Source organism: Eubalaena glacialis, chromosome 8, assembly GCF_028564815.1.
Source record: "Eubalaena glacialis isolate mEubGla1 chromosome 8, mEubGla1.1.hap2.+ XY, whole genome shotgun sequence".
In the NCBI taxonomy this organism is placed as follows: domain Eukaryota; kingdom Metazoa; phylum Chordata; class Mammalia; order Artiodactyla; family Balaenidae; genus Eubalaena; species Eubalaena glacialis.
In genome coordinates, this window is record NC_083723.1 from 7,937,077 (window position 1) to 7,963,861 (window position 26,785).

Below are 26,785 nucleotides of genomic sequence, written 5' to 3' on the forward strand. Positions count from 1 at the left end.
GGAAGGCCGCCGGGACCAACGCCTGCACGCTTGTCGCCTGCAGGACCTCCCTCATGTCGGAACTCTCCTCTGCTCCCATGGCCGTCACCGCACCCCTGAGCCTCCTTCTGGGTCCAGAGCTGAGAAGACGGAGGCCCGATCCCCACCTCCACCAGGCAACGGGGCCCACGTACAGTCGTGCTTCTGGAAATTTCACCTATCGTTCAACCGTGAACAGCAAATGAGCAAGTTGAACAAAAACCAACCAGGACACGTTCTGTCTGCTCTCGGGCGTGTGCGCTTCGAGAAATGAGGTGAATCCACGCAGAAGGGTCTGCAGGCTCGACTCACGCAGCCGGTGCTTCTGCCTGTGCTTGGAGCCTGATTTCAAGGTCCTTCTCCAGCCACGTGGGTCTCCCGTTCTTATGTCTCTGGATTCCCAGCAGGACCGGTGGCCAGCACCCCACCGCTTGGAGAATGAAGGGCGCACCCTTACCTCCCACGAGGCTCCCACTCCCGGTGCTGTTTGCATCTCTGAGCGCGTGGGGGGGCCAGGAAGCCGGGGCCTCCGCTCTGAGGTGCTTGGCCGCCCCCTTAGGGGTTAAATCCTGTTGCCCGGGCAGGGGGCAGAGGCTGATCTGACCAGAGCGAACAGAACCCAGCCACGTGCCCCAGAGTTGGCTCTAACTGAGTTAGGAACAAAGCCACTTTCATGGGAAGCACTGTGCTGGTTGTTTTCTGGAACAGGCAGCATGATAACAGCACAAAGTGGGATCTTATTTCCCCTCGGCTTCTCCTCCTTTGCTGGGGCTCTGGGGCGCCGTGGGCGTGTGGTGTGGGATTCCTGAGGTGGCCGCGGCCCTGGGACTGGGCCAACATATGGGTCCCGTCACTGCATGGGGACCACTGAGAGCAACCTCAATGCTGGAGGCACTGGTCCTGCGAGGAGCTGCTGTGTGCACGCTCGTGCCACGTGCTCTCAGGCGTGGCCCGTGACACGCTCAAACAGCCCGAAAGCGGGTGCGCTAGACTTGATGGATAAACCGTTTTTCTGATCCCGTGGTTCTGTGCTGCTCCTTGACGTGGGGTCGTAGGGGCTGCTTGGCACCTCTATCGTCCTCCCACTTTTTGGGCCAGCCTCCTGAACCATATTTCCACACTTTGCCCTGCCCTGTACTTTTCCGTCGGTGCCTTTGTTAACTCATTCATTAATTCATAGCATGACTGACCTGAAGCCCCCACCAGCTGCCAGCTCAGTGGAGGGGCCAGCAGTGAACACTGGGGGCTTCTCCTGCCCTATGAGCACGGAGCCTGTTTCTGAAACATTTTCAGTTTAGTTATTTTGAAGTCTGTGTCTTTTAACTCCAATGTTTGTATTAGCTGTGGGTGTTTTTTCATTTCTTTCTTTTTTTCTTTTTCATTTTTTTGTTTTCTTTTGCATGTTTTTGTTTTGTTACCTGGAATGCCTGATCAGTTTTTTTTTTAAATTAAATATTTGATATTATGTCCATAAAATTATAGGTAGATTGATAGATGCATAGATGTCAGATAGATAGATGGGTGGATAGGTGACAGATGGGTGGATAAATGGATGGGTAAACGGATGGATAGATGGGTGATAGATGGGTGGATGGATGGATGGATCGATGACAGATGGAACTGAGTAACGCGAGTGATATGAAATTTTTTTCAACTTTATTATTTTCTGATCAGTCCTCCCTTGTTTTAAGGCAGAAAGCAAAATAACCTGTATTTCTCACAATATTATTTTATTGACCATGGTAGATTTGTCCAGTTCTCAAAGCTTAGTTTTAAAAAAAAGGCAAAATATTAAAAAAAAAAAAAAATACCCAGAAATAGTGGAGATGCTAGGCTGTGAGCAGGACGGACATCTGGTCAGTGGATCATGTGAAGTTCCCCGTGGTGTGCGGGTGTCAGACAGGCAGGCTTTCCTGGTGCTCAGCTTATCCTCCTCCTGTGACGGGGGTCAGGCCAAGTGGCCTCTGCACCTCTTGGGGGTGAAGACACCGCAGGCAGGGCCGTGCTGGCGGAGGGAAGTGTTAGCCGAAAGCATGCGACCCAACCTGGGGCACAGAGTGCCGCTGGGCCAGCACTTTATGGAAAGTGGGTCTTTTCTGTGGTTTGCACAGAGGCCTTGCCCTTTCCAGAGTGGGAAATGGCTTACCTCATCAGCATGGTAAGTATATCAGGGCAAACTGGTCCTCAGATGAGACGCTGGGCTCCCTCCCGTCTCATTGTAAACGAACATCATCAGTGGATGATGACCATCAGTACGTGTGGAAAGCTGCGAGCAGGGACTGGTCAGGTGTTTCTCCTTTTGGAAATGTGCCAGGCAAGAGGGAGCTGCCCTTGGTGGGGTCGGGTCACCTCCTTCTGCTGCAGAAAGCTTCGGAAGTGGCACTGCTCCTTACAGCCTGCTCGTGTTTCCTTGATCCAGAACCACGAGGCTGCCCTGAGATTCTCGGTCACTCTGTGGGGATGTCAGAGAGCCCTGTTGGACCCAAACCTGCGATGCTCCGGGCCGACATGCCCACGGCGCCCTCCTTCCAGCGGGCATTCACGTCCTCCTGCACGATTTCTGGCCACAGCCCCAGCCAGCGGAGGGGGAGGTAAGTTGGCCTTTGAACCGAGCACAGGCTGCTCTTACAGACCGCAAACCCAAGCACCACGGAGGGAAGGCGGGGGCTCGTCCTCCGCATGACACCGGGCTGCCTTGTGGATTGACAACCATCACTCTTCCAAAATGCAGTCAAAATAAAAACTCCTGAGTCCACCCTCACTGTCAGCAGGCAGAGTGCTCAAGGAAGACACTGCACTTAGAGTCTGGGCACAGTGGCCAGTTCAGGACCGAACATCCGTGAAAACGCTGTCTGAGCTGAGGCTGGAAAGGGGGTGCGGTGGCCAGGCGAGGAGGGGGCCTGCCCGGGGCTGCAGATTGGGGTGGAGAGGGCAGGCAGGACGTGCTGCTCTCGGAATTTGTGCAGGTGTTCGGGAAAGCATGGGGGGTGCAGGAACACCCCTCAGCGGGACTGGAGAACAGAAAGGTTGGGCCACGGACAGAGAGAAATGTCCTATTTCTCCTTCACAAGGGACTGCCACTGAGCACATTCAGATGCTCAGGGTAGGAATCATTTCTCAGTATTTTACTTGTGGGCACATTGCTCTACAGTTACCACCCTTAATTCCACCTCCTTTCTCTTTACAAAAAAGGGGGACACTGCGTTTCAGGACTTGACATCACACACAGAGCAAATGCATGTTTGCTAGTGTGATAGCTGTCTTTCTATATTTCTAAATGTAGAGTAATTTCCAATACTCTTAATATTGGAATTGCCCGTTTTCGATATGGCAATCTCCTATGTATCCTTAATCAGCTGGTTTTCCTGCAAGCACTTATGAAAACTGACTGTGTCAGGCACCTATGTTGGGCATCGGGAAGAAGAAGAGAACGGGGGGAGGGAGGTTTAAGCAGAGCCCGGGGTTGGGGCATGCGTGGTGGGACCAGAGGGAGGACACAGCTAATCCCTGTGCACACGCGGACACCGGCTTCAAGGTCAGGACACAGTTGAGCTACGTCTTGAAGAGAAGAGGGGACTTTGCCAGGTGAAGAGAGAGGAAGGAAGAGGCACACAGGCGGGGGAGGCAGGGTCGGACCGCCCCCCCCCCCCGCCCCCGTCCCTGAGGCTGTAGACTGAGTATCTGGGGTCAACAGTCAAGTGGGAGGCTGCAAGGGCCGGGCCTGAGTTCAGATATTCGGGGAGCATCGCGCTGCTGCAAGGGGAGCCTCGGCACGCAGCCTCCCCATCCCCGTCCCCGTCCCGTGGGAACCGTTGCTACTGTCCAGGCATCTCCCTGGCCGTGTCGTTCCCTGACGGTTTGTCTTTTGAACAGCCCTTCCTCGGCCGAGCACCAGTGGGTGGAGACCAGCCCCAAGTCCACGCTGACCCTGCTGGGGAGCAGCCGGCCAGGCAAGGACGGCCCCGGGCGGCCCCACTTCCCGCCAGCCGAGCTCCAGACGTCCTTCCACGGCCACGAGCTGTCCCTGGCGGAGCCGCCGCAAGCTCTGGGCCCCCCAGGCAGCCAGGCCTTCCTGAGCTTCGGCACTGCCCCTGAAGGAGGTGGGCTCCCCCCCAGCGAGGACCCGGGGGCCTTGCTGGCCAATTCCCACGGAGCGTCCCAGGCCCCCGGCACCCCGCGGACAGCAGCTGAGGCTGCCGACAGCGGCTTCCTGTCCCACAGCTTTCTCACGGTGGCACCTGGACAAAGCAGCCACCACAGCCCCGTCCTGCAGGGCTCGGGGCTGACCCTGCCCGGGCAGCCGCCCCTTCCCGAGAAGAAGCGGGCCTCGGAGGGAGACCGTTCTTTCGGCTCGGTCTCCCCGTCCTCCAGCGGCTTCTCCAGCCCTCACAGCGGAAGCACCATGAGCATCCCTTTCCCAAACATCCTCCCGGACTTTTCCAAGGCCGCAGAGGGAACAGCACCTTCCCCAGGTAGGCGCGTATCCACGGGTAGGGGCCCCCCCCACCCCGTGCTCACAGGTGCACTTGGGCAGGGAAGGACCCTGGGGTTGCAGCTGGGCCTGCCCCGTGAGCCCCAGTGCTAGGGCTGGGCTGAGCGCCTTGAGAGAAGAATCCAGAGCCTTCAGGGGGTCTTTTCCATCTCACTAGCCCCAAGCAAAATACCGATCCAGAGCCGCCTCCTAATTCATCTCGGCTTGTGCATTTATTCGCGTTAGATTCATTCCAACAACAGAAAATGCACACATCTGTGGTGGTTCTGGTTTTTTCCCCTTTGACTTGGAATCAGTGTTCTGTGACAGTACCTTTAAAAAAAAAACATTAAACAAATGCATTTGAAATTTAATTGTGAAGTGTTTCAAATGTAAAAGATGTAATAAGACACCGCCAGGAGTGAGCAACCCCAGCTTTGCTCTGTGTGCTCCCTGTCTCTCTAACTGCGTGTTGTTGAAATGTGCTGCAGGGTCCTGATCGCGGTGTCCTGCTGTCTTTGTGTTTTCTGTTATGAAACAGTCCCTCCCTGCTCCGAGTCAGGCTTCTCCCCTGTAGTTAAAGCGAGCGCTCTCCCCAGGGCACCCCATCCTCGCCCAGGGTGGGACTTTGAATTTCTAGGTCCCTTTGAGGTGAGAGCTTGCAATGAAAAACGCCCTTCACAGTTATTGTTTTTGAATTCTGTTTTGCAGATAATCCAGGTGATAAGCACGTGTCCGTGAACTTTGTCCAAGACACATCCAAGTTCTGGTACAAGGCAGATATCTCCAGAGAGCAAGGTGCGTGGGCGTGACAGGGGCTCTGCATCCGGGAAGGAGGGCGGCGGGGTGGGGGCATCAGGGTGGGACGGATGAGCTGGAGCAAGGCCTGCACTTCATGACTCGCCTTGAGGGAAAGGCTACGACCTTTAAGTTTTTATTGGAAAAGCTCAGTCCTAATGAGGGAGCCGGCCGGGATGGGCACCGGCCACGATCGTTCTAGTGTGTGGGGTGTAATTTCTGGTGGCTTCCACCAGCCAAGGTCTGGCCAGCGTTGCCAGTGATGACGTGATGAGAAGACGTCATGGGCCCCAGCCACTGGCCTGAGGGTCGGTGGGGGAAGGAGAGATGTCTTTCTAACACCGTTCATGGGCATACCTGCCTGTGTCACACTGGAAAGACAAGCTGCTGGCGGACTCAGCCCAGCATGTCACACACAGCACAGCAACTCTGGGTGCGCGGTACAGTCAGAAGACAGCTGGCAAAAATGAGGAATGGTTAATATTTTTGAGCAGTGGAGTCGCGTGTCACTTTTTACTAGACCACGAATAGAAGAGGCGTCCCAGAGGGACGCTTGCATGCCGTCGGTGGTGGTCCCTCTAGGGCAGCCCCTCAGGCAAACAGCACTCAACTCCAGCAGAATTCGTGGGATCCCTGCGACGTGCTGGCCCCACTCACGGGAGCCGCCGTCCTCCCTGGAGGTGACGACACGGCCGCCTGTGGGCTCATCACTCTCGGACGTCCCTCCGAGAGGATGACGTGGAGCTGGCTGGGGCTGGCAGATGCTGGCCAGGATGCCCAGAAAGGAGATTCCCCAGGGGCTGCTCTCAGCAAGTGGGGAAGAAATCACAACTGCTCTCCGGGGGAGTGTTTCTCAAAAATGCCTGGATGTGAACAGTTAAATGGCTGGAAAACAGCCCTGTCCAACGTTGTCATTGAAATTCTTCTACTCAGTTAGGCAGATAATAAAAATGGTAAGAATGTGCCTTTCTTCCCATGAGCTCAATGGACCTATTGTCATTTCCTATGAGGGGAGCTCGCTTGGCCTGGAGAGGCTTCTGAGGCCCTGAATTGGCCTTTGTGCCGTGCACTCCCCACGTTCCAGGCGCTGTTGTGGCCAGATGCTCCGTCCTCGTCCCCTCCCTGCTCTGGTCACAAGAACCCCCAGGACTGTGGCCCTTAGCTCCAGTGCCTCAGTGCCTCATCCAGCCCGACAGACCCTGAGAAGTGCTTGTCGGGGACCCTGCCCTAGAGTATTCTGAGCAGACCCTCCTACTCTGGTGGCTCAGCCTTTCAGACCAGGGTGAAGGCTGGGCTGGGCCGCCCCCTTCTCTGACTGAACAGCTGGGCTCCGGCTTCCGAAGAGGCAGGCTTGGTTGGAGAGTGCTAGGCGGGTCCTGCGGAATGGCGATGGGAAAGCCTTCCGCCTGGGGTTTGGGGGAGAGGATCTGGGTGGAGGGCACCTCCCTTGGTGGCACCTGCTGGGCGGTAGCAATTACTGTTGTCATTTGCCTAATCTTAACCACACATTTACAAATATTTCTTTGGGGTGGACTCCATCTCAAAATAGCTAATATGTGCATTGGGCATAGATTTTTCCGGTTGAACTCCGAAAGCATAACTTCCTCTATTTTCTAGATATTTTGTGTAGACAACACCTACACAGATGAATGTTCTGTTGGGTGTGCCAACTTCTCCAGATGGAAGAAAGCCATCCGTGGGTTTTGTTGTAACTGCTGGGATATGCCTTTTTCTGGAAAAACTGTAATGAAATTTCAGGGAGATTCAGGAGGGGGGAAAAAAAAGCCCTATAGCCTGTTTTGGGGCACAATTGTTCACATATTACTATGGCAAGATTAGTACCTTGGGACTTTTTAAAGGTGAACATAAAAACCTTAGGAGGAAAGTAAAGTAGAAATTAAGTATGGTTGTTCCAGCCGCGCTCTCAGGCCTCTGCCCTCGAATCCTTGAAAACACCAGCTGCAGGGAGAGAGGTGATGAGGGTCCCTTGGGTGTGCACGAGCTCCTTCTCACACCCTCAATGCGGGCTCATTTCTGTTCCAGCAACAATGAGTCCCGCATCACCCTCAGGCTTCCTCTGCGGGCGCGTGAGACCCCGGCTCCCTTGTGCCCAGCTGGCCTGGCTTCAGGGATGGGGTCTGGGAGGGGAGGACGGGCCGGAGCAGAGCCGGCCTTTCCTCTGCTGCCCAGAAGTCTGCCTCCCATGAGGCTGGGGCGCTTTTTTCCACCACAGTAAAGTAAAATCATGACTTACAAAGAAAAAGCTCTGGTGAGGTTATCACAATTGAAAACTATAACTTCTGTAAGTGATCTTTCCCCTACTTTAAAAACATAATAGGTCTTCAGCCCCCATATTTAGAAAACATGCTATGAGACAAAACCAGCTGCGAAGGCCTGGGGTCCCCCGTGGTGTCCACCCACCCTCCCCTCCCCAGCCTTGAGTTGCTGGAGCAGCAGGTGGGCTTTCACTCCACTTCGTCAGGCTTGCACCCCCCAGGGTCACACCAAACCCACTCCCCTTGGAGAGCGCTGTGCTTTTCTGTCCCTCGTCCCCTACATGCGGCAGTGTACAAGCTCCTGCCTTATGGCCTTGTCCTGCAGGGGCTGGGGCAGTGCCATGGAAGAGTGTGTACAAGAAACCAATTGTTTCATCCTGCAGCCAAGCAAATGCCATGCCGGGGGATTGGGGCTGGCGTCGGGTGCACAGGGGGCCTGGGGCAGAGGGCTTCCTGGGGTTATTTCCTGAGGCGTGACGGGGCTTCCTGCCACTCCTGGGTTTATGTCCGGGCCCCCCATCTACTCCAGACAGGGCCTTGGGCTCTACAGAAAGGCGGCATTTCCATGGCTGTAATTTTCTAGTGCCTTATATTTTAAATCCCTAGTTTTCTTTTTGTAAAATGTAAAGTTTATAAGAGACATTCTGAGAGATATTCTGGTTACTAGAGAAAATTCTCGCCGGTGTCTGGGCTGCATCAACTTGAGGTTACTGTCACCCTAACCCATCCATCCCTCTTTCTTCCCGTATCCTGAGCGTGGGGCCTGGGGGAGCCAGACTTTGAGCTTGAAGGGGAGGGATGTTCTTTTTAGGTGACAATCAGTGTGACATGCCTCCCAGCCTCACCAGGGGCAGGTGGAAGGTGCAGTGCCAGGTGCAGCTCGTGGCCCTGACTGACTGGGGACAGCCGCATCGAATACGGGTTCACAGCCTCGTCCAGGCTGGAAACAATTGGCCATAACTGCCACACCTGCCTCAGAGCCACGGGACGGAGGCCCACCTACGATCCCCCTGGGGCACATCTTAGAATTCGTGTTAGATATTCAGTAACTTTTGGGGTACACTCACAGTCTTCAGAAAGTGGGATTGGAAACTTCTTTCCTTCTATTGAAAGTTGAAAGCGCACTTTCTAAAATCTCTAAGAAAAATGCCACGCTGGGAGACGTAGGGCAGGGCCACGGCGGGGAGTGCGTGGCAGCCCCGCCTGACTTCCCGCTCCATCACACTGTGTGTACTGGGACCTGATCTGGGCACCTGTGCCAGTGAGGCTCGGTTTCCTGGGCTGTCAGGTGTGTGTGGGGGGGTCCTCATTTGGCCTTCACAGGTGCTGCGGGGTTTACAGGAGTCGTGTGTGAAGGCAGCACCTTTGTGATCTAAAGGGACGGGTCACCCAGTGCCCCTGTGTCCTTTACAGTCAGGCCCCCAGGAAACCTCGGGTCATCACAGGGGCTTCCCTCACCCTTGTCACGGCCCTGAGTGGAGGCAGGCCGTGGCCTCCCCCGGCAGACACTCACGTCTCTCTGTTCCCCTCTGCAGCCATCGCTATGCTGAAGGACAAAGAACCCGGGTCATTTATCGTCAGGGACAGCCACTCCTTCCGAGGCGCCTATGGCCTGGCCATGAAGGTGGCCACGCCCCCGCCCTCCGTCTTGCAGCTGAACAAGAAAGGTGGGTCCCGCCGGCTCTTCTCAGCGGCACCTCGCCTGTCAGTTACCTTTGTGCCCGTGAGATGGTGGGTGACCTGGAACAACACTCATAGCTTTTCTTATTATTATTTATTTTTTCGGGTGTATCTTGGTAAGTACTATCTTGGCTCAAGAAGGAAGGTTAATTATTTGTAAATTTTTTTTTATTGCTTTGATGGGTGATCAGATGTCAGAATAATGGAGCAAGTCCTCTGATAAGGCATCTTTGCTCCCATTTTCAGCCCTGTATGCCTCAGTTCCCTCCTGCTTCCTGTGGGTAGACATCTATAATAAATTCCTGTGTGTCTTCTCACTATCTGTCCAGTGCACACAAACATGCATTTTTCCTTTTCTCTTGCATAGAATGTGGCATACTATATACACGGTTCTTGTTCCTACACCCAGTAGAGTATTTTGATGGATTGAAAGTGAGGCCAGTGCAAGCCTGGAGTCATGAGATTATCCTTCCTTAGGGGAAAGGACAAAGCCTTCTTCCTCTCTGGTCCAATACTCTGCACAGGTGGCAAATACTAGCCGAATAACGTGTAATACAGGCAAGGCTTCTTCTTACCTTTTTAATGTTTTTTGTCATGAACATAACCATGTATAGAAGAGTTTGCGATGCCTGCACGCACAGGTAAGCATTATTATGAAGCAGACAGGCATGTACCCAAACATAGGCGACGACCTCGTGGGGAAGCCCCTACATGCCCTTTCCTGTGTGTTGTAATCCATCGCCACCATTACTTTTTGGTTTCCAAGGATCCTGGATTTGGACTAGGTGAGGCCCTTCCAGCGGCCCCTTGTCCTTCTGACATACCCCCCATTAGTCCGTGAGCACACCAGCTTTCTGAAACAGCAAACGTGTTTTAGGCTTACTTTGTACTTGCGCTGCCCCAGCCATTTCTCTAAAGATCCTTGGTTCTTTTTATTGGGGAACGGTATCTAGAAACCAAGATCTAATCGCTAGGTTTGATCTTTGCTATTGGAGTACCACTCCTTCTCTCTAGGACCTGAGCTAGGGAATGTATCATTTTAAAACATTCCTGAGCTCACGTTGATACCACCCATTCAAATACAGTATCACCAGGTCCTTTCTCACCTCTCCTTCAGGCACGAGCTCGGTTCCCAACAAATCAGTACACTTATTCCCTTTCTCTGTCCCCTAATATGTGGTTTCTGGTTTATTCTTTTCTTTCTTTTTATCGCACCCTGCCCTCCTTGCCCTTTTTTTTTTTTTTTTTTTTACCAACTATGCCACAAACGCTAAGGAAAGGGAAAAGATTCTTTTCCCCTAAATGGAGATTGTGGAGTGGAATGTCGGCAAGTTACATGGCTCTTCCTAGGGCACCTGGGCTCACCTGGGTGGGGCGAGGGTGGATCAGGGTAAGCACAGATTCTGAACCTTTGGTGTTTAAACAAAACGACACTCACCTGCTTCACTCACGCTCTGCGCCCAGTACCAAATCCTGGGATGAAATCTCTGCTTAAAGCTTCCTGCAGAAAATTGCCTTGGAGTGAGTTACACCTTGAAGAATGAGATTTGGTTTCCAAGGGGTCCGGCTTCAGGCATGGCCAAGGGGTTTTCAGGAAACTTAGATGGTCGGTTTGGGCAAAGGTAGTGGTTGTGTGAATAGAAGGGGGGGGGGCGAGGCTGAGAAGGAGCAGGTGATTCAGAGCCCAGATCCGTGGCTATTGTCATGTCTGGAAGTGAAGGGGGAGAAGGCTCTGTGCAGATCAGGCAGAACAGGGGAGCCTTGGAAGTAGGGCCCCAGGGCATCCAGAATTCCTGCATGAGAAGCTCCACCAAACACTCCACTCGCTTTCGAGTGGCTTAAACAGAGGCTTTTGTAGCTCAAGAGCTGACTCGGCCCTGAGTGTGGAGGATGTAAGGCGTTTGGCGGTATTTGGAAACATGCTGAGTGATGATTGTATCAGAAAAGAGTCTCAGGACTGGAACTTCTGAGGGTCTGTGGAGACAGGGATGGGTGATGAGGGAGTAGGAGTGATTGCATGGCAGCTCCCGGGCTCCTCGGTTTCAGCTGAAGCTTTTAAAGCAAGGCCAAAACTTTTTTTTTTTTTTTTTACTGCATGCATTATCTTTTTGGAAACACAGATGGTGCTATATAATTCTTACCTCCAGGCCCGCATCCCGCCTCTAAGGCCCACTTTGTCTCAATCTTCAGGCAAAGGCAACAAAATAGAGGATATTAGAATAGCAGACTTCAGGACATGCCACATTGCCAGGCGCATCCTCTGGGTGAAATTTTGTCTGGTTGCCTTGCCTTCACCCGGCCTCTGGATTTGGCATTTGGATTTCACAGTCTAAGGATAGATCTGAGAGGACAGTTGACCAGGAAAAAGCCCAGCAAGTCACCACCCACCCCTGGTACCCCGGAGACGGAACAGTGACAGATGTGTGGGGTGATGGTCTCCGAATCCCCATGCAGCTGGGTCCCCCACTGACTCACTTCTCACCACTGGCATCCAGACCACACTCTGTGTCTGCCTTCAGTTTGGAAGCCGTGGATCATTTTCCTCCCACAACTGAATGGCAAAATGTTCTTGTCCCCGTTTTTATTCAGTACTGCCTTTTATGGAATCTGATCATTTCCTTTCCTACCAGCTATACTGCCCCTGTGAAATGCTGACACCGATGTTGTTGATATCTGTCACTGTTGTTTAAAATAAGCATCACTGGGGAGCCTGCTATGGGCCAGGTGTGGGACCCATACCCACCTCTAGCAGGTCCTGCCGTCAGAAATGTTAGAAGTTACGGCAGGCAGACACGTTCCCATGGGGACCCGTTCCCATGGAGACACGTTCCCAGGGAGGGTGCTGAATGAGGCAGGACGGAAACACTGCCGTGAATGTGAATGTCTGCGGGACTCATTAGCATAGTGTAGTGACTTCTTTTTCTTCTGTTTGTTGTTTGTACTTTTCCACCATCAGACAGTTTGCCCTTCTGTGGCTTTTCATGATGCACTTTCTCTTTGGGCTCGTGGGCTGGCGTGAACACAGGTCTGTGTAGCAGCAATATGATTAGAGGGCTTGCTGTCAGGAGGGGCTTGTGTACCTGACTCCTGGCTAAATCTTACCCAGAAGACTGGCACCCTTCCAGCTCTTTCCAGTGATTCATTCTTGGGCATCATGCTGTGTCTGGGTCTTTCTAACTTCTCTTAGGTAGGAGGCAAAGGAGCTGGAGGTCCATGTTCCCAGTCCTTAGCTGCTCATTTCCGTCACTGGGAATTCTGCAGTGTTTGAGGCTGTCTCCTAAGGACTCCTCCACCTCTAAGCACAGTCACTGGAGGGGATTCTAGCTGCCCATCGGGCAGTGCTCAGCCAGCCTTCCTGCAGCCCAGCTACCATTCCTAGAGTGGTTCTTGGCAGCCAACCTACTGCGGGGGCCAGGCTCTCCTTCCCTCTCTCTCATCCTCCCATGATCTCATTTTTAAAAATTCTCTTCTCTTTCTTTTAAACCTCTACCACAGCTGGAGATTTGGCCAATGAACTCGTTCGGCATTTTTTGATCGAGTGCACCCCAAAAGGGGTGCGGTTGAAAGGGTGCTCCAATGAACCGTATTTTGGTAAGTGGCTGAGAGCCTGACTTGGTGTTCTGAACCCACGAGCATGCGTTGCGTCTGCTCACTGCCATCGCTCCGCTGGGGCTTCACGCAGAGCATTTACTTTTCATCCCCATTCAGAGATTCCTCAGTTATCATCTCTAAAATAAACTGGATATGAAATTGTTCTTAAAAGCTTTCTCAAAACTAAGCAAATAAAATGCACGGTGCTGGGACTGGAAATGCAGATTCCACAAGGTACGGTCCAGGCAAGCGGACAGAGAAGGGTGGACAAGGTAGGGGCCTGAGTGTGACCCCACCCCCCGGGCACAAGAGAAGCACAGGCTCCCTGTAAGACGAGAGCCTTCCCGCCCCTGCAGGCATGTCCGAAAGACGGCATGAGCTCACAGGCAGAGCTTGAGCAAACCAAAGCATCACCTTACAGAGATGATTCGGTGGTACCCGTGGGAGCTGTCTCAGATTCAGCAGACTGTGTGACTTGTTCTTTATGAATTGGTAATGACGTGTCTTTGCTGAGAATCATCTGCAGTTCCCTTTATCTGCCCCTTCGCCGTCTGCTGAACTTATGGCTTCGTTGAAGTTTTGCACAAATTCCCACAATAATGGAGCATGTTGGGTGCTAAAAATATAAGGGGTCACCCTTTGCAGCAGCCTCCTTTCAGCAGATAAATTGGCTGAGCAACACAGTATTTAGGGCAGTGCTAACGCCTGTTTGCTGTTCACCTGTTCACAGGGAGCCTGACGGCTTTGGTGTGTCAGCATTCCATCACGCCCTTGGCTTTGCCCTGCAAACTTCTCATTCCGGACAGAGGTACGCTGCCGGGGCCTGAGGGCTGCTCTGGCTCTGTGTGGGATCACCCGCAGGGTGTTGGGATCCAAAGAGATTCCTTGAGAAAAATCAGACCAGAACTTCCCTTCCATCACGTACTCTGTGGGTAAACCCTGAATAGTTCACCCAGGTCAGGTAAGAAGAGGTGTCCTGCTGCCCCTGCAGCCTCCGGTCATGTCTTTATGTCATGGCTTTGTGAAAAGTTTCCTTGGAGCCAAGATTGTGTAGCTCAAAATTATAAAATGCCTGGACTCAGAGACCTTCCAGGCCATTTGCATTTAAATTTTATAATTCTACAAAGTCAGCAAAATGTTGATATTGTTGATGTTAGGTGCTGGATGAACTATTGTCTTTACCTTTGTGTTTGTTTCAAAATATTCACGGTGAAAAGATTTTTAAAAAATAGCACACACAGCGTGCGATCAGGCATATCCCCGCTTTCCTAGACAATCTCAAGTTCACATAATTGTATTATATTCCAGAAACATGATTAATTTAAAATATAGGCAAATGTGACTTACCTTTTAAAATGTAATTGTTCATATAAATGAATTCGGAGGTGAGAAAGCTGTTTTGCTGGGCTGTGCCATCCCAGCTTGTGCTTGGAATGTGATGATGGTTCTCTGCGCTGGGCTCTTGTCTGCAGGAGGAAGGCCCAGCTCTGCAGAGCCTGTGCATCACCGTCCGGGCCTCAGTCATGAGCATCCACGTTCTCATGGTCATTCTTTGCCTGGGAGGTGGACTCATTTCTGCGTTTTCTTGCTCCTTCCTGCAGACCCGTTGGAGGAAAGAGCCGAAAGTTCTCCGCAAACGGCGGCCAACTCTGCGGCCGAGCTGCTGAAGCAGGGGGCAGGTCAGTCCCGGCTGCGTTTTCCGCTCCTCCAGGTTCCTGGGCAGAGACGGGCGCAGTGACACAGCTTCCTTCCTTACCTTCGGTCTGGGCTCCTTTCCTCGCTGTGTCAGAGGAGGTTTCCTTCTGTAGAAGCCGCCACAGGGCTGGGCTGGGTGGGGCTTCAAGTGTCCTGGCGGCAGGGCCAGGACTCCGCAGGCCGAAGATGACCAAATTCAGTGGAGTAAATGTCACAGCCTGTGTTTCATTTGGGGGAATGTGGGCGACCTGCCCCTCCAGCTGGAAATGTTAAAGAGATCAATGAGTCCGCAGTTTGACCCAGGGTGACACAGACCCCCAGACAGCGAGCTCCCCGGGGCACTTTTCTTATTACTAGACTTTATTTTTTAGTGCAGTTTTAGGCTCACAGCAAAATTGAGAGGAAGGTGCAGAGAGTTCCCATATAGCCCTTGCCCCTACACATGCGCAGTCTCCCTCATTACATCCCCCATCAGAGTGGGACATTTGCTACAGTTGATGAACCTACATGGCCACATCATAGTCACCCGGAGTCCATAGTTTACATTGCTGTTCACTCTTGGTGTATATTCCGTGGGTCTGGACAAACGTTTGATGACATGTATCCACCGTTACAGTATCACACAGAATAGTTTCAATGTCCTAAAAATCCTTTGGGCTCCACCTGTTCATCCCTCCTCCCTAACTCCTGGCAACCACTGATCCTTTTATTGTCTCCGTGGTTTTGCTTTTCCAGAATGTCATACGATTAGAATCAGACAGTGTACATAGCCTTTTCAGATTGGATTCTTTCACTTAGTAGTATGCCTTGAAGATTCCTCCGTGTGTTTTTATGGTCTGAGAGCTGTTTCCGTTCAGTGCTGAATAATATTCCATTGTCTGGATGTACCACAGTTTGTTTATCCATTCACCCACTGAAGGACATCTCGAGTGTTTATACATTTCTGCAATTATGAATAAAACTGCTATAAACATCCACATGCAGGTTTCAGTGTGGACATAATTGTCCGTTCCTTTGGGTAAATACCAGAGAGCACAATTGCTGGATCACATGGTAAGAGTATGTTTATTTTGTAAGAAACCATCAAACTGTCTTCCAAAGTGGATGCACCATTTTGCATTCCCACCAGCAATGCATGAGACTTCCTGCTGTTCCACATCCTACCAGCAGTTGGTGCTGTCAGTGTTCTGGATTTTGGCCATTCAAAATAGGTGTTTAGTGGTATCTTGTTGTTTTAATTTGCATTTTCCTGATGACATATGACGTGGAGCATCTTTTCATGTGCTTGTTTGCCATATGCGTATCTTCTTTGGTAAGGTGTCTGTTAAGGTTGTCCATTTTTCAATAGGGTTGTTTGTTTTCTTCTTGTTAAATTTTAAGAGGTCTTTGTATATTTTGGATAACACTTCTTTGTGACATTTGTCTTTTGCAAATACTTTCTCCCAGGATGTGGCTTGTCTTCTCATTCTCCTGACAGTGTCTCTCAGAGCAAAAGATTTTTTATTTTAATGAAATCCAGTTTATCAATACTTCCTTTCATGGATCATGTCTTTTGTATTGTATCTAAAAAGTTATCACCAAACCCAAGGTCATCTAAATTTTTTCCTAAGAGTTTTATAGTTTTGCATTTTACATTTATATCCATTCTATTTTGAGTTAATTTTTGTGACGGGTTTAAGGTCTGTGTCTAGTTTTTTTCACATGTGGATGTCCAGTTGTTCTAGCACCATTTGTGGAAAAGACTATTTCTGCAATACTGTATCTCCTTTGTTCCTTTGTCAAAGATCAATTGACTATTTATATGGGTTTATTTCTGGGCTTTCTATTCTGTTCCATTCATCTATTTGTCTATTATTTCACCAATACCACACTGTCTTGATTACTGTCACTTTACAGTAAGTCTTGAAGTCAAGTAGTATCAGTCTTCTGACTTGGTTCTTCTCCTTCAATATTGTGTTGGCTGCCCTGGGTCTTTCGCTCTCCATATAAACTTTAGAGTTAGTTTGTTGATATCCACAAAGTAAGTTGCTGGAATTTGGATTGAGATTTCATTGAATCTACAGATCAAGTTGGGAAGAACTGACATCATAATTATATATTGAGTCTTCCTATTCATGAATGTGGAATATTTAGTTTATTTACTTCTTTGATTTTATTAGTGGGAGTTTTGTAGTTTTCCTCATATAGATCTTATACATGTTGTATTAGATTCATACCTAAGTATTTCATTTTGGGGGTGCTAATATAAATGGGATTGTGTTTTTAACTACAAATTCCACTTGTTCTCTGCTGTTATATAGGGAAGTGATTGACTTGTGTATTCACTTTGTATCCTGCAGCCTTGCTGTAATAGCTTATTAGTTTCAGGCCAGGTCACTTTTGCAGCCTTAGATGCAGTCCTAGTGACCCCAGCTTAAGAGGGTTGTGGACGAGCCAGAGACCACAGGGCTCTTGTGGGTGTGTGGCTGTGAGGGAGGGACACAGCTGGAGAGAATTATGGGGCCCACTGACCCACTCCAAACCTTGAGTTCCCCCACTGGAGGTCTTTCATTCAAGGTAGACATTTACTCTCAGAAATGTTGGAGAGGGAGTCTCTGAGTCTGTGGGAGGATTGACTAGAAATACTTCTATCTGTGCCTCATGTCTGTAGAGTACTTTATAGCTGTGACTCCGTAATGAAGGAATATGCAGATACCGGTATTTTCTTGTTGCATCCTCTGTACAATTTGCATTTTTCGTCTGTGCAGTTTTTCTCTGTACAACTATACATCACTGACTCTATTACCCAGCTAAAGTAAAATCTCTCCGTTTTCAAAAGGAATTTTTTTTTAGTGTTGAACTCTTCATAGACTATCCTTAAAGGATAAGTTATCCGTGGCCAGAACAAAGGTGACAGGAGTTTGTCCAAAATAGCAAGCGTGCTAGAACATGAAGCCTCAAAAGGAAGCATCTGCCTGTATCCAGTCTGGGTTCCAGTCTAGGCCCTGCCACTTGGGGCTCAACCTCCGGCAGGTCACTTAGCCGTGCGGACCTCAACATAATCATAATAATCTCTCCCCGACACAGTGGCTGCAGGACCAGATGAATAGGATGTTGAAAATGCCTTGGGAACTGTAACGTGGTCACGTAAGCTGTGGCTGTGTTCCTGCCGCTCTGCTTTTGTGTAAAAACACTTTTATTGGCCCAAGACGAGTGGCCTTTGCTGTGCGGTGGCCTCATCCTTTTCCTATGTAGACACGATTGAAAGGGCTTGTCCCACGGCAGCTTTGTGTGGCAGCGTCCCCAGGCCGAAGACCATGAGCTCACAGCCCCCGGGTTGTTTCAGGGGGTCCCTGGAGCCCACTAGGGCTCATTGCTACCTTACGTTAAAGCAGCAGCTTTTTCCCCGTGTCTCTGGGTCCCAGCAAAGTTGCGGGGAACATGCTGGACTTTGCTGCAGGCCTTGCTGGTGAACTGCTCACCCACGCACTTGACCTTGGAGGTGGGCTGTGAAATCAGGTCTGCTCCGATTGACATGTTTGTTTCAACTGCACCTTTTGAAACATGTATTTAAAATTTTAAAAACATGTCATTAATGATTTTTAAATTGCAACTCATGTATCAACCTCATTCAAGAAAAGTGCTCCAGAATGATGGCAGCAAACCCTGCCAGAGTACGTGCCCTGCGAGGCTGGCAGAGCCTGGGCCTCCATCGGGGCACCACCTGGTGTCTTAGCGTTACAGCCCTGCTCACCCACCCCAGGCAGTTAGCACTGGGGCACATACGCCTCTGGGTTCTGCACTTTGGTTCATTATCATCTCATCACAAGCAGCATTTCATGTTTCTCCTTAAGCTTCATTGTTACCTAACATTTTCCCAATACATGTTGAATTAGTAAATGAATCAATGAATTAGTTGATCATAATAAGGAACTGTGATAGCCTTTATTTTTAGATATTAAAGCTTTTTCTTCTGCTCTGGCTTATAATTTTTAGTTACACTCTATCGTCTTTTCAAATAATCTATGGCGCGTATCAGTAACTCTGAATGCTTTGCTTTTTGAAAGGGTGAGCCTCCCAGGGACAGGACTTCACGCAGAAGCTGGAGGTCTTATTTAATCATCTGGTTGGGCATTTACGTATGGGGGTTAAATTATGACTGCCTTGAGCTTTTGTCCTTTTAAAATCTCTTGTTTCTAAAACGCATCAAAAGGTTTACATTTCCATCCAGCTACCTTCACGGCTGACAAGGCAAGGAATCGAGTCAGGACACAGATACGCAGCTGGAAGAGGGAGGATGCTGCAGAGTTCTGGGTCCTAGCTGTTGGTTAAAAAAGTGCAGAGTGACCGTGGTGGGAAGGTGATCAGGCTGTCCGGTCTCTGATCACCTTAAGGAAACTGAGTGGTTCTTCTTCCCCTTAAACTAAGTTTCATTTGTTGTCTGAATTCACTTAGAATCCCAGACCCCTGGCCCTGCAAGGACTCCTCGAGATTCCCTGGCCCGTTTCCTCCGCGTGGAGGGGAGAAGCTGACACGCAGGGGTGTCTGCAGAGTTGGGCAGCTCCCAGCAAGCGGCACAGACTTTCAGTTCTCTTCAGTTTAATCCCTTTTCGTCTGATACCGAGGCCGTTATGAGTTGCTCCAGTTTCTAAAAGGATTGCTGTTTACGTTTTTAGTGTCAGCTCTTAATTGGTTCTGTTGAAGCCGTGAAATGCAGCTGAAAGCCCTGGCACGAGAACCCCACCCGATATCCCATAAACGTTAGGGCTGTGTCTTTAACGTACCGTACTGTATAAAGGATGTTTTCTTTATAAAAGTAATAGGAATGTTTCCAGTTTAAAAAAACAAAAGGAAGACACAGAAAAGCAAGGGAGAAATGAATTCCTCACAGACCTGTCACCCAGGTACAACCACTGACTGTTTTCCTTTTCCCCCTTAGCATAAGGGGTTTACCCATGTTTTTTGCAAACACAGCCTAGGTCTCACTTTCAGTGGCCGAGGAACCGTCCACCGGCTGATTCCACCCCTTACAGTTGCCCAGTTAGCGTGCTTCTAACTTCTCAGTACCACAGACAGCACTTGGAAGGCTACCTTCCTGCATGACTTCCTTTCTCTGAGTTCTGGATTGTGGCCTTCAGACCCTGAATCTCTGGCAGTGGTAGGACTGGGCGAGAACCTGGGACCTTAACACTTCTGCTTCCCGCCGCGGGTTTGCCGGGCGCTTTCCCGTTCAGCGTCACACCACAGCTACTCACCCTCAGGTGGAATTGGACGTGTTGGGCCAGGCCCCGGGGGGCAAGCACAGCAGGCCCACCTGTCCTCTGCTGGGGAGGGAAGGGGCTGGCCTGTGCTCAGCAGAGCTGCCCGAGACGTGCTCGGGAGAAGGGAGGGCTCCCCTCTCTGTTCCGAGGAGGGACAACAATTTTCTGGGATTTCACTGTGACTAGATCAGAATTTTCTTTTTTCTCTTTTGTAACTGCATGAGTATCATTATTATAGTAATACTAATGAAATCAAAGGCAGAATAGTCACCGTCCTAAAATCAAACCACCTTAAATTTCCCAGGCACACCTCCAACTGTTCGTAGGCACACACGCCTTTTATTGTATAGGTCTCATCATGGCACAGAGAGTTTTATTCTGCTTTTCCCAGAAACCGCTAACATTTTTCCATGTTGCTATACAGGGTTCGTGATTACCATTTGCTGGTTAGTTGGTATTCCATTGAGGGGCTGATTTAACCATTCCCCTCCTTTTGGACATAGTTTGTTTCCAACTAACTTCCCACCAAATGAGTATGGGGCTCAAATATCTTCACCTCTAGGTTAGCTGTCTCAGCTGGTTATGGAATATTTCCTGTCTCGGGCCTCTCGGAGCGGGACCTCCAGGTTACCGAGTGCAGGCAGGTCTTCTGACCCTCCTGATGAATGATGCCGAATCATCTTCCAGAAAGGCTGTCCTGGGTGACGTGAGCATTTCATAAAAGCACCTGATTTCATCAAAGCTTTGGGCAACTGCCATTTTAAAGACTTTTGCCAACTCACTCTCTTTCCCAAGACGACACAAGTAGACCCCTCAAGTTCAGACAGGAGCTGAAGTGCAGGTCAGCCTCCGGCCCTGCAGTTCCCTGGAATGTCTCATTGCCCGGCGCCCTCCGATGGGGCAGTGCCGCCGGCTGGAACAAGAGGGCGCGGAGAGGGCAGCAGTGGCCACAGCAACTCAGCCGTTCAGGGAGGGCTCTCTGATTTCTCCCTGCCTCTCAAAATGTGCAGGAGCGACAGCGGCTTAAAAGATGCCACTCTGTCAGGACAATCACACGGGGTTGCTGACGGGCATCATTATGGCTGAGGAATGTCTCGAAGTAAAATTCACAGCTCAAAAAAAAAAAAAAAAAAATTACATCTCATCCTCAGGAATGTTACGCGAAATTTCTTCCTGAGCCCGTGTTCTCTACCTGGCGCCTGGTACCCGGTGGTCCTCCCTCAGCACTGCAGGAGCCAGCACGAAGGCTGGGTATCACAGCAAGCCCCTGGGGAGTTGCCAGGCTTCTGGCGTATTTCTCTACACTTCAGTTTCCTCATCTGTAAATTGGGGATGATAACAGGATCTTCCTCGTAGGACCCTGGTGCAGATGCGATGAGATAGTCTGTCTCAGATGTTCAGTCGAGGCCTGACACAGCGTTAAGTGTCCTAATGAATGAGCCACGTTAGGTGGAGCTCGGAGAAATGAAAACCGCTGTGTTTGGGAACTTCTTCGAAGATTTTGCTTAATGGCACAATGTCATTTTAATAATTACAGGAGTGAAATACGAAGCTCTTTTTCAGAGAGTAGAAGTGACTTGTTCAGTAAACTTTATAGAGGGAAGTTGGTGTCTGGGATGAAACTCTCAGTTAACATGCGTTTGGGGAAGTCTGGCGTTTCCAGCACGTTTCGATCTTTCTCCTGGGCGCGTGGGGAGCTGTGAAGTGACACTCCAGAAGATACCGTCGCCCGTCTTTGGGGCTGCTTGCTTCTTGGGCGGTTCTCTGGTATCTCCCACCTTCCCTCAAGACTCAGCCTTTCCGCTCAGGCCTCTTCCGGCAAATCAAAGGATTGTAGCTGTTCCCGGCTCAGGTCAGCGGGGCTCCGGCCTGCCCGCTTCTGACGCCCCCATCCAGGGTAAAGGGAGGGGCCTCGTTTTTCTGATGAATTTGTTACACGAACCCCAGGCCTTGCTTTCTTTCTCCATCATCGTGTGTTCACTGAAGTGGAAGTTTCCGAATCCTCAAACCTTCTCACCTTCTTAAAAAGTAGCTGTGGGTTGTCGCCTTGGCCGTGGAGAGAACCGAGGGCTAGCAGCTCATAAGCGGCCCTGCATCTTGACACCAGGGACATTGTACGTTATTTCCGTTCTTCTTAACCCACCTTCGTGGGCCTGTGGCAGCACACCTGCCAAGAGGTGTGAGTGCTGCTGAGTCTCAGAAGTCGGGGTGGAGGTGGAGCCGGTCCGAGGCTGGGCCTCTGGGAGACTTTGCCAAGGAAAATGGTGCAGGCGAGGGCACAGCGCTCGTCTTATTGCTCCAGTCGAGGGGAAGCTTTTTCTTTTCTGTTTAGTGAAAATCTAGAGGCCTTTAGAGATGGAGTTAAGACAGCCCCCACTCACTTGCAGAGGCTGCATCCGGCAGAGCGGGGAACAAGAGCGGCTCTGTTCCTGGGGGGACACGTCCTTGGTGGGTGGCCAGGCAAAGCCACAGCTCCTGCAGGACTGAACTTGAGGGAGAGTCTGAATGTCCCACAGTCACACAGATGTCACACGCCTCGAAGTCCCACGTTAGCTTCTGCTTGAGCTGCAGGGATCCAGGCTCAAAGGGCCATCAGTCTGTTTACAAAGTCTCGTTCACACTCAGCTGTTTGCTTCCCCCAAGGGGAGATGGTGGTGGACAAACCCCCAGCCCCCTTGGCAGCATGTGGATAGGACAAGCCATCCCAGCTCTTTGCACGCAGACTGTGTTCTGAGTCACTGCTAGTCATTCGTTCTCAGCAGCTCTTTCTGGATGCCTGCTGCTTTCAGAACTCCGTGCAGGGTGGATATTTGGTGTTCCAGGCTGCAGGCTCCCCTCTGGGGACGTTTCCTTGGAACTGCAGGTGTGGTTGGGTTCTTGTCCCACTCAGACCCACACTGAGACTGAGGAGGTGCCTCCAGCCCACCCTTGGGACACCAGGTGTAAATAATGCCGCAGGGGTGGAAACGCATCCTGGGCCAGTGGGAGGAGTTTCCTTGGTTCCAGTGCGGGGGGGGGGGGGGTTGTGTGTTTGGGGGGGGGGCGGGACAGGGTGTTAGTCTCCACATTGGCCTCGGGGCGTGTGCGTCTCTGGGTCACTCCACACCTTTGGAATTAGGGGTAAAGGGCGTTTGCCTCAGACATACCTGGCCACACATATGTGCATGTTGTTCATAAACCCCGGGGCCCTCGTGTCTGGCAGACGCGTTAACGCCGCTTCCCCCTGCGTCTTCCAGCTTGCAACGTGTGGTACCTGAACTCCGTGGAGATGGAGTCCCTCACGGGCCACCAAGCCATCCAGAAGGCCCTGAGCATCACCCTGGTCCAAGAGCCGCCTCCTTTGTCCACGGTCGTGCATTTCAAGGTGTCAGCCCAGGGCATCACCCTGACGGACAACCAGAGGAAGTGAGTGTGCCTGGCGGCCGGGCTGTGGGGCGGGCGGGGCTTCTGACCCCACCTGGGGTGAGACCTTCCACCAGCTCTGCCCAGGCCTCTGGACGTGCGGTGGTCACCCCGGCAAAGCTCAGCGGTCCCGGAACGAATCAATGATCCAGTCACTCTGTGCTTGGCCCTGATGTCCTGTATGTCCCCAGAGACACATATAAACTATTGACATTAGGCCCAAATGCTGTTTTTTTAGAAGTCAGTAAAATTTTTAAAAAGATACATGGATCTTTGAGTATCTCTTACACACACACACACACACACACGTGTGTGTGTGTGTGTGTGTGTGTGTAATTTGCAAATGCAAAAATCTTTTGTCATTTCTGTAAAAACACTCAGAGACTATGATAGAATCCACTCATCTTTGCTTCTGTATCGTTGGTCATCCCATTCTAACAGTTGGTCATCCCATTTCAGGTGAGAGTGTGACCTTGATAGGTATTATTTCAGTATCTAGATAATGTTAATTATTATATAATAATAATATAGTATATAAGAATAATTAATGTTAATTATTAACTATTATCTAGATATTGTATATTGTTATATCTTAGTTAACAACATTTGAACATCTAGACAGTAGATGCTGTTTCAGTTTCCAGGTGAGCACAGAGCAGGGTCAGGCGCGTGGACGGAACCATGGCAAGCATGTTCCTCCCACGAGCAGAGACTTTGACCTCAGGATCCAAGGCATTTCAGAGGCAGTTATTATTTATTTGTTATGGAAACAGCCTGCTGTGATTAACGAGGAAGCCAGGTCAGCGGCCCTAAAAGCAGAGTGATGGCTGGAGCTTCAAGGGGCAGGTGGCCAGTCCCCACACCAGCCGGTGGGGCAGTGCTCACCCCAGCACCCTGGACCTCTTCCTGGCACGGCCCCTGCTCCAGAGCTAGTCCCGGGCTTGGGAGGGTCCCTGAACCAGAGCTCCCTGCCCACTGCTCTCAGGATGAAGCGGGTGTGGAGTGCCAGGTGGAGCGTGGGTTCTGCCGCTCAGATTGGGGTCCTTGCCCCCCGCACTTTACCCGACGGGCCACCGTGGCACGTTCCTCATGCCATGCACTCGGTTTCCTCACCTCTCAGGCTGCACTGAGGTAACCGTCTTGGGATGTCAGTGACTCGAATGAGATATCCACGGGCAGGTGCCGGTACGGCTCGGCTGAAGCGTGGACACAGGGTCGGGCAAGAAAGCACGGCTCCTTCCTTCACAGCCTCTCTATTTTCTCCTGCTACCTGTGTGCTTTTTCTGTATCTCTAGTTTCCCTGTGTCCTTATAAAACCATGGGGGTTCCCATGGCACTCAGGATCTTCCGTGTTGCAGGAGACGGAACGCGCATTCAGCCTGGCTGATGCTGGGCAAAAGAGGCTGTGTCCTCAGTGCCCCCGCTGAAAGATGCCCGGCTCTGCCTGTGCCTTTCCCCTACGCTGGCCTCTTTCTTTCCTTCTCCTGATGAGCTTTCTCCTTGCCCAGATCAAAGCCACCAGCCTCTGGGGATACCACCTCCCCCAAGAGGAGAGGGCGCTTGCCCAGCTGGAGTGGGGCACACAGGGCAGGCCATGCTCAGAGGAGCGGGGAGGGCTGGCAGTGAAACAAAGGACAAGTGACAGGAGCCGGGACCGAGGACAGAGGAGTCCTCTGGTGGGTCCCCCAGCGGCTGTGCTGGCCCGGCGTTAGTAGCACCTCCCAGTGGGTTTCACGTGCACAACCCTTGACAGTTTACCACATGCCGTCAGATGCCTCGTTGGGGCTGACTTGGCTCCTGTCCTGGGAGAGTGGTGGTCTGTACCAGATGCCCTCTTCACAGGCAGCTGCTAGGGCTGTAGACCGTTGGTGTTTTCCTGGGATGAGGGCAGGAAGGTTGGGCCTTACTCAGTTTGATCCCGTCCTCCACACGGCTGGCAGTTTCTCCATTTCACTCTGCAAGGTGCTTCCCTTCACCCCGAGACGCGCTCCTTTCCTAGTGCCGACTTTTCCCGGAACCACTCTGCCCAGCTTCGTAGGTCTGCTGATTTCTCACAAACGTACACTCTGCTCTTCTCTCCAGACCACCAGTAAAAGCATAAAATAGGCTTCTGCCCCCCCGAACCTCCTCATGGGGGTCTGCCCAGGGCAGCATTGTCACAGCAGAACCCCAGTAATGGGCTCTCCCTCGCCCGTGTGCCCGCAGGCTCTTCTTTCGGAGGCACTACCCCGTGAGCAGCGTGATCTTCTGTGCGTTGGATCCACAAGACAGGAAGTAAGACGTCTGTATCTGTACTAAGCAATGCATGTGCTTCCTTTGCTTTTTAAGTTAATGAAGAAATTAACACGACTCTTTTCTTATTCTGTAATTTGCAAGGTGGATCACAGACGGCCCTTGCTCAAGGTACGTTGCCAGCCTGTCTACATTCTTTCTTAGTAGACGCTCACCTCCAAAGCTGAATTCTGCCCCAGATTTCCAAAGAGGAAAATGACTGAATAATGCCGATGGGTTTGGGTTTGGGTTTGGCCTTTTTAGAAAATTTTTTATTGGAGTATATAGATTTACAATGTTGTGTTAGTGCGTTTGGCGTTAAACAAAAATGGAAGTGTTCTCTTTATGCAGAAAGGGCCTGCGAAGGGTTAACTTTTCTGCTTGCTCTCCTCTGAATGAGCAATACTTACATATGACCCATAAAATATGGACTAAATAGCGTGAAGAGATTGCACAGCGTTTCTGGCCATTGAGGAGGGGTACAGTCTGCAGCAGCGCTGGGGCCGGGGTGTTGGAAGGGAGGGCTGCGTGAGTGCAGGGGGCGTCACTGTTTCCCAGACCAGAGGGAGCACGGTTCTGCCCTGGCCCAGGCTCTGCGGTGGCCACACGGCCTCGGAACCCTCCAGAGTTGTCTGCGTTCCCACAGGTGGGCGTCCTCTGCGTCACCTAAATTTGATTACCACAAATGTCTAACTGCAGGGGTCCAATCCTAGGATTCCAATTTCACGTTTGCCGCTTGTCTTGGCATCTGATAAAGTGGTAGGAGCCCCCCCCCGGGGGGGGGTGCCCCCAGGCTGCCCGGCTCTGGCTCACAGGGCCCACGGCGATCCCAGCCGTGTGGAGTGTGGGGCCCCAAGGGGGGTCACATGAGTGCCGTCAGCCAGTCCCTCCCGTGGTGTGGAAACCACTCAGCTCATACAGAAAAATTCTTCATCGTTCTGAGAAGAAGAAAGACCTTAGATAAGGGATAACTACCATTATCCAAGTCCAGGGATTTGGATTTGGATAATGGTAGTTATTGTGTTAAGTTTGCGGCTCCTGAAAGCTTATTCAGATAAAGGCTTCAGTTCTTCTAAGAAAAATATTAGATTGTTCTGTGCTTTTAAACAGTTTCCTCACCTGCACGTAGTTTGTAACTCAGGGGTATGAGGCCCGAGAAGGGAGCCCCTGGCGTGTTTTTAACCTCCCATCCTCTGGCCTCAGTGGGTGGGATCGTGGGCATCCAGGGAGAGCCCCCAGCACCCCAGGAGCCGAGGCTGGGGTGCTGGCACCTGGAGTTTTGTGCGCCCGTCTGCTCTGATGGTGTGAGCAGGGAGTAGGCAGCTCCTGAGGTAGAGCCAGGG

General features: G+C 51.2%; 1 protein-coding gene across 10 annotated transcripts in view; it reads left to right on the forward strand.

The window, feature by feature from the left end:
• TNS3 (tensin 3) overlaps window positions 1-26,785 on the forward strand; it is a 233,158-nt gene that overhangs the window by 203,253 nt on the left and 3,120 nt on the right. For all 10 annotated transcript variants that reach the window (XM_061198352.1, XM_061198346.1, XM_061198351.1 and 7 more), the window contains 10 exons: window positions 2,438-2,609; window positions 3,892-4,490; window positions 5,201-5,287; window positions 9,099-9,230; window positions 12,739-12,834; window positions 13,565-13,642; window positions 14,436-14,513; window positions 23,006-23,174; window positions 25,377-25,445; window positions 25,548-25,574. In XM_061198352.1, coding sequence (XP_061054335.1) covers window positions 2,438-2,609; window positions 3,892-4,490; window positions 5,201-5,287; window positions 9,099-9,230; window positions 12,739-12,834; window positions 13,565-13,642; window positions 14,436-14,513; window positions 23,006-23,174; window positions 25,377-25,445; window positions 25,548-25,574 — 1,507 coding nt within the window. The remainder of the gene's footprint in view (window positions 1-2,437; window positions 2,610-3,891; window positions 4,491-5,200; window positions 5,288-9,098; window positions 9,231-12,738; window positions 12,835-13,564; window positions 13,643-14,435; window positions 14,514-23,005; window positions 23,175-25,376; window positions 25,446-25,547; window positions 25,575-26,785) is intronic.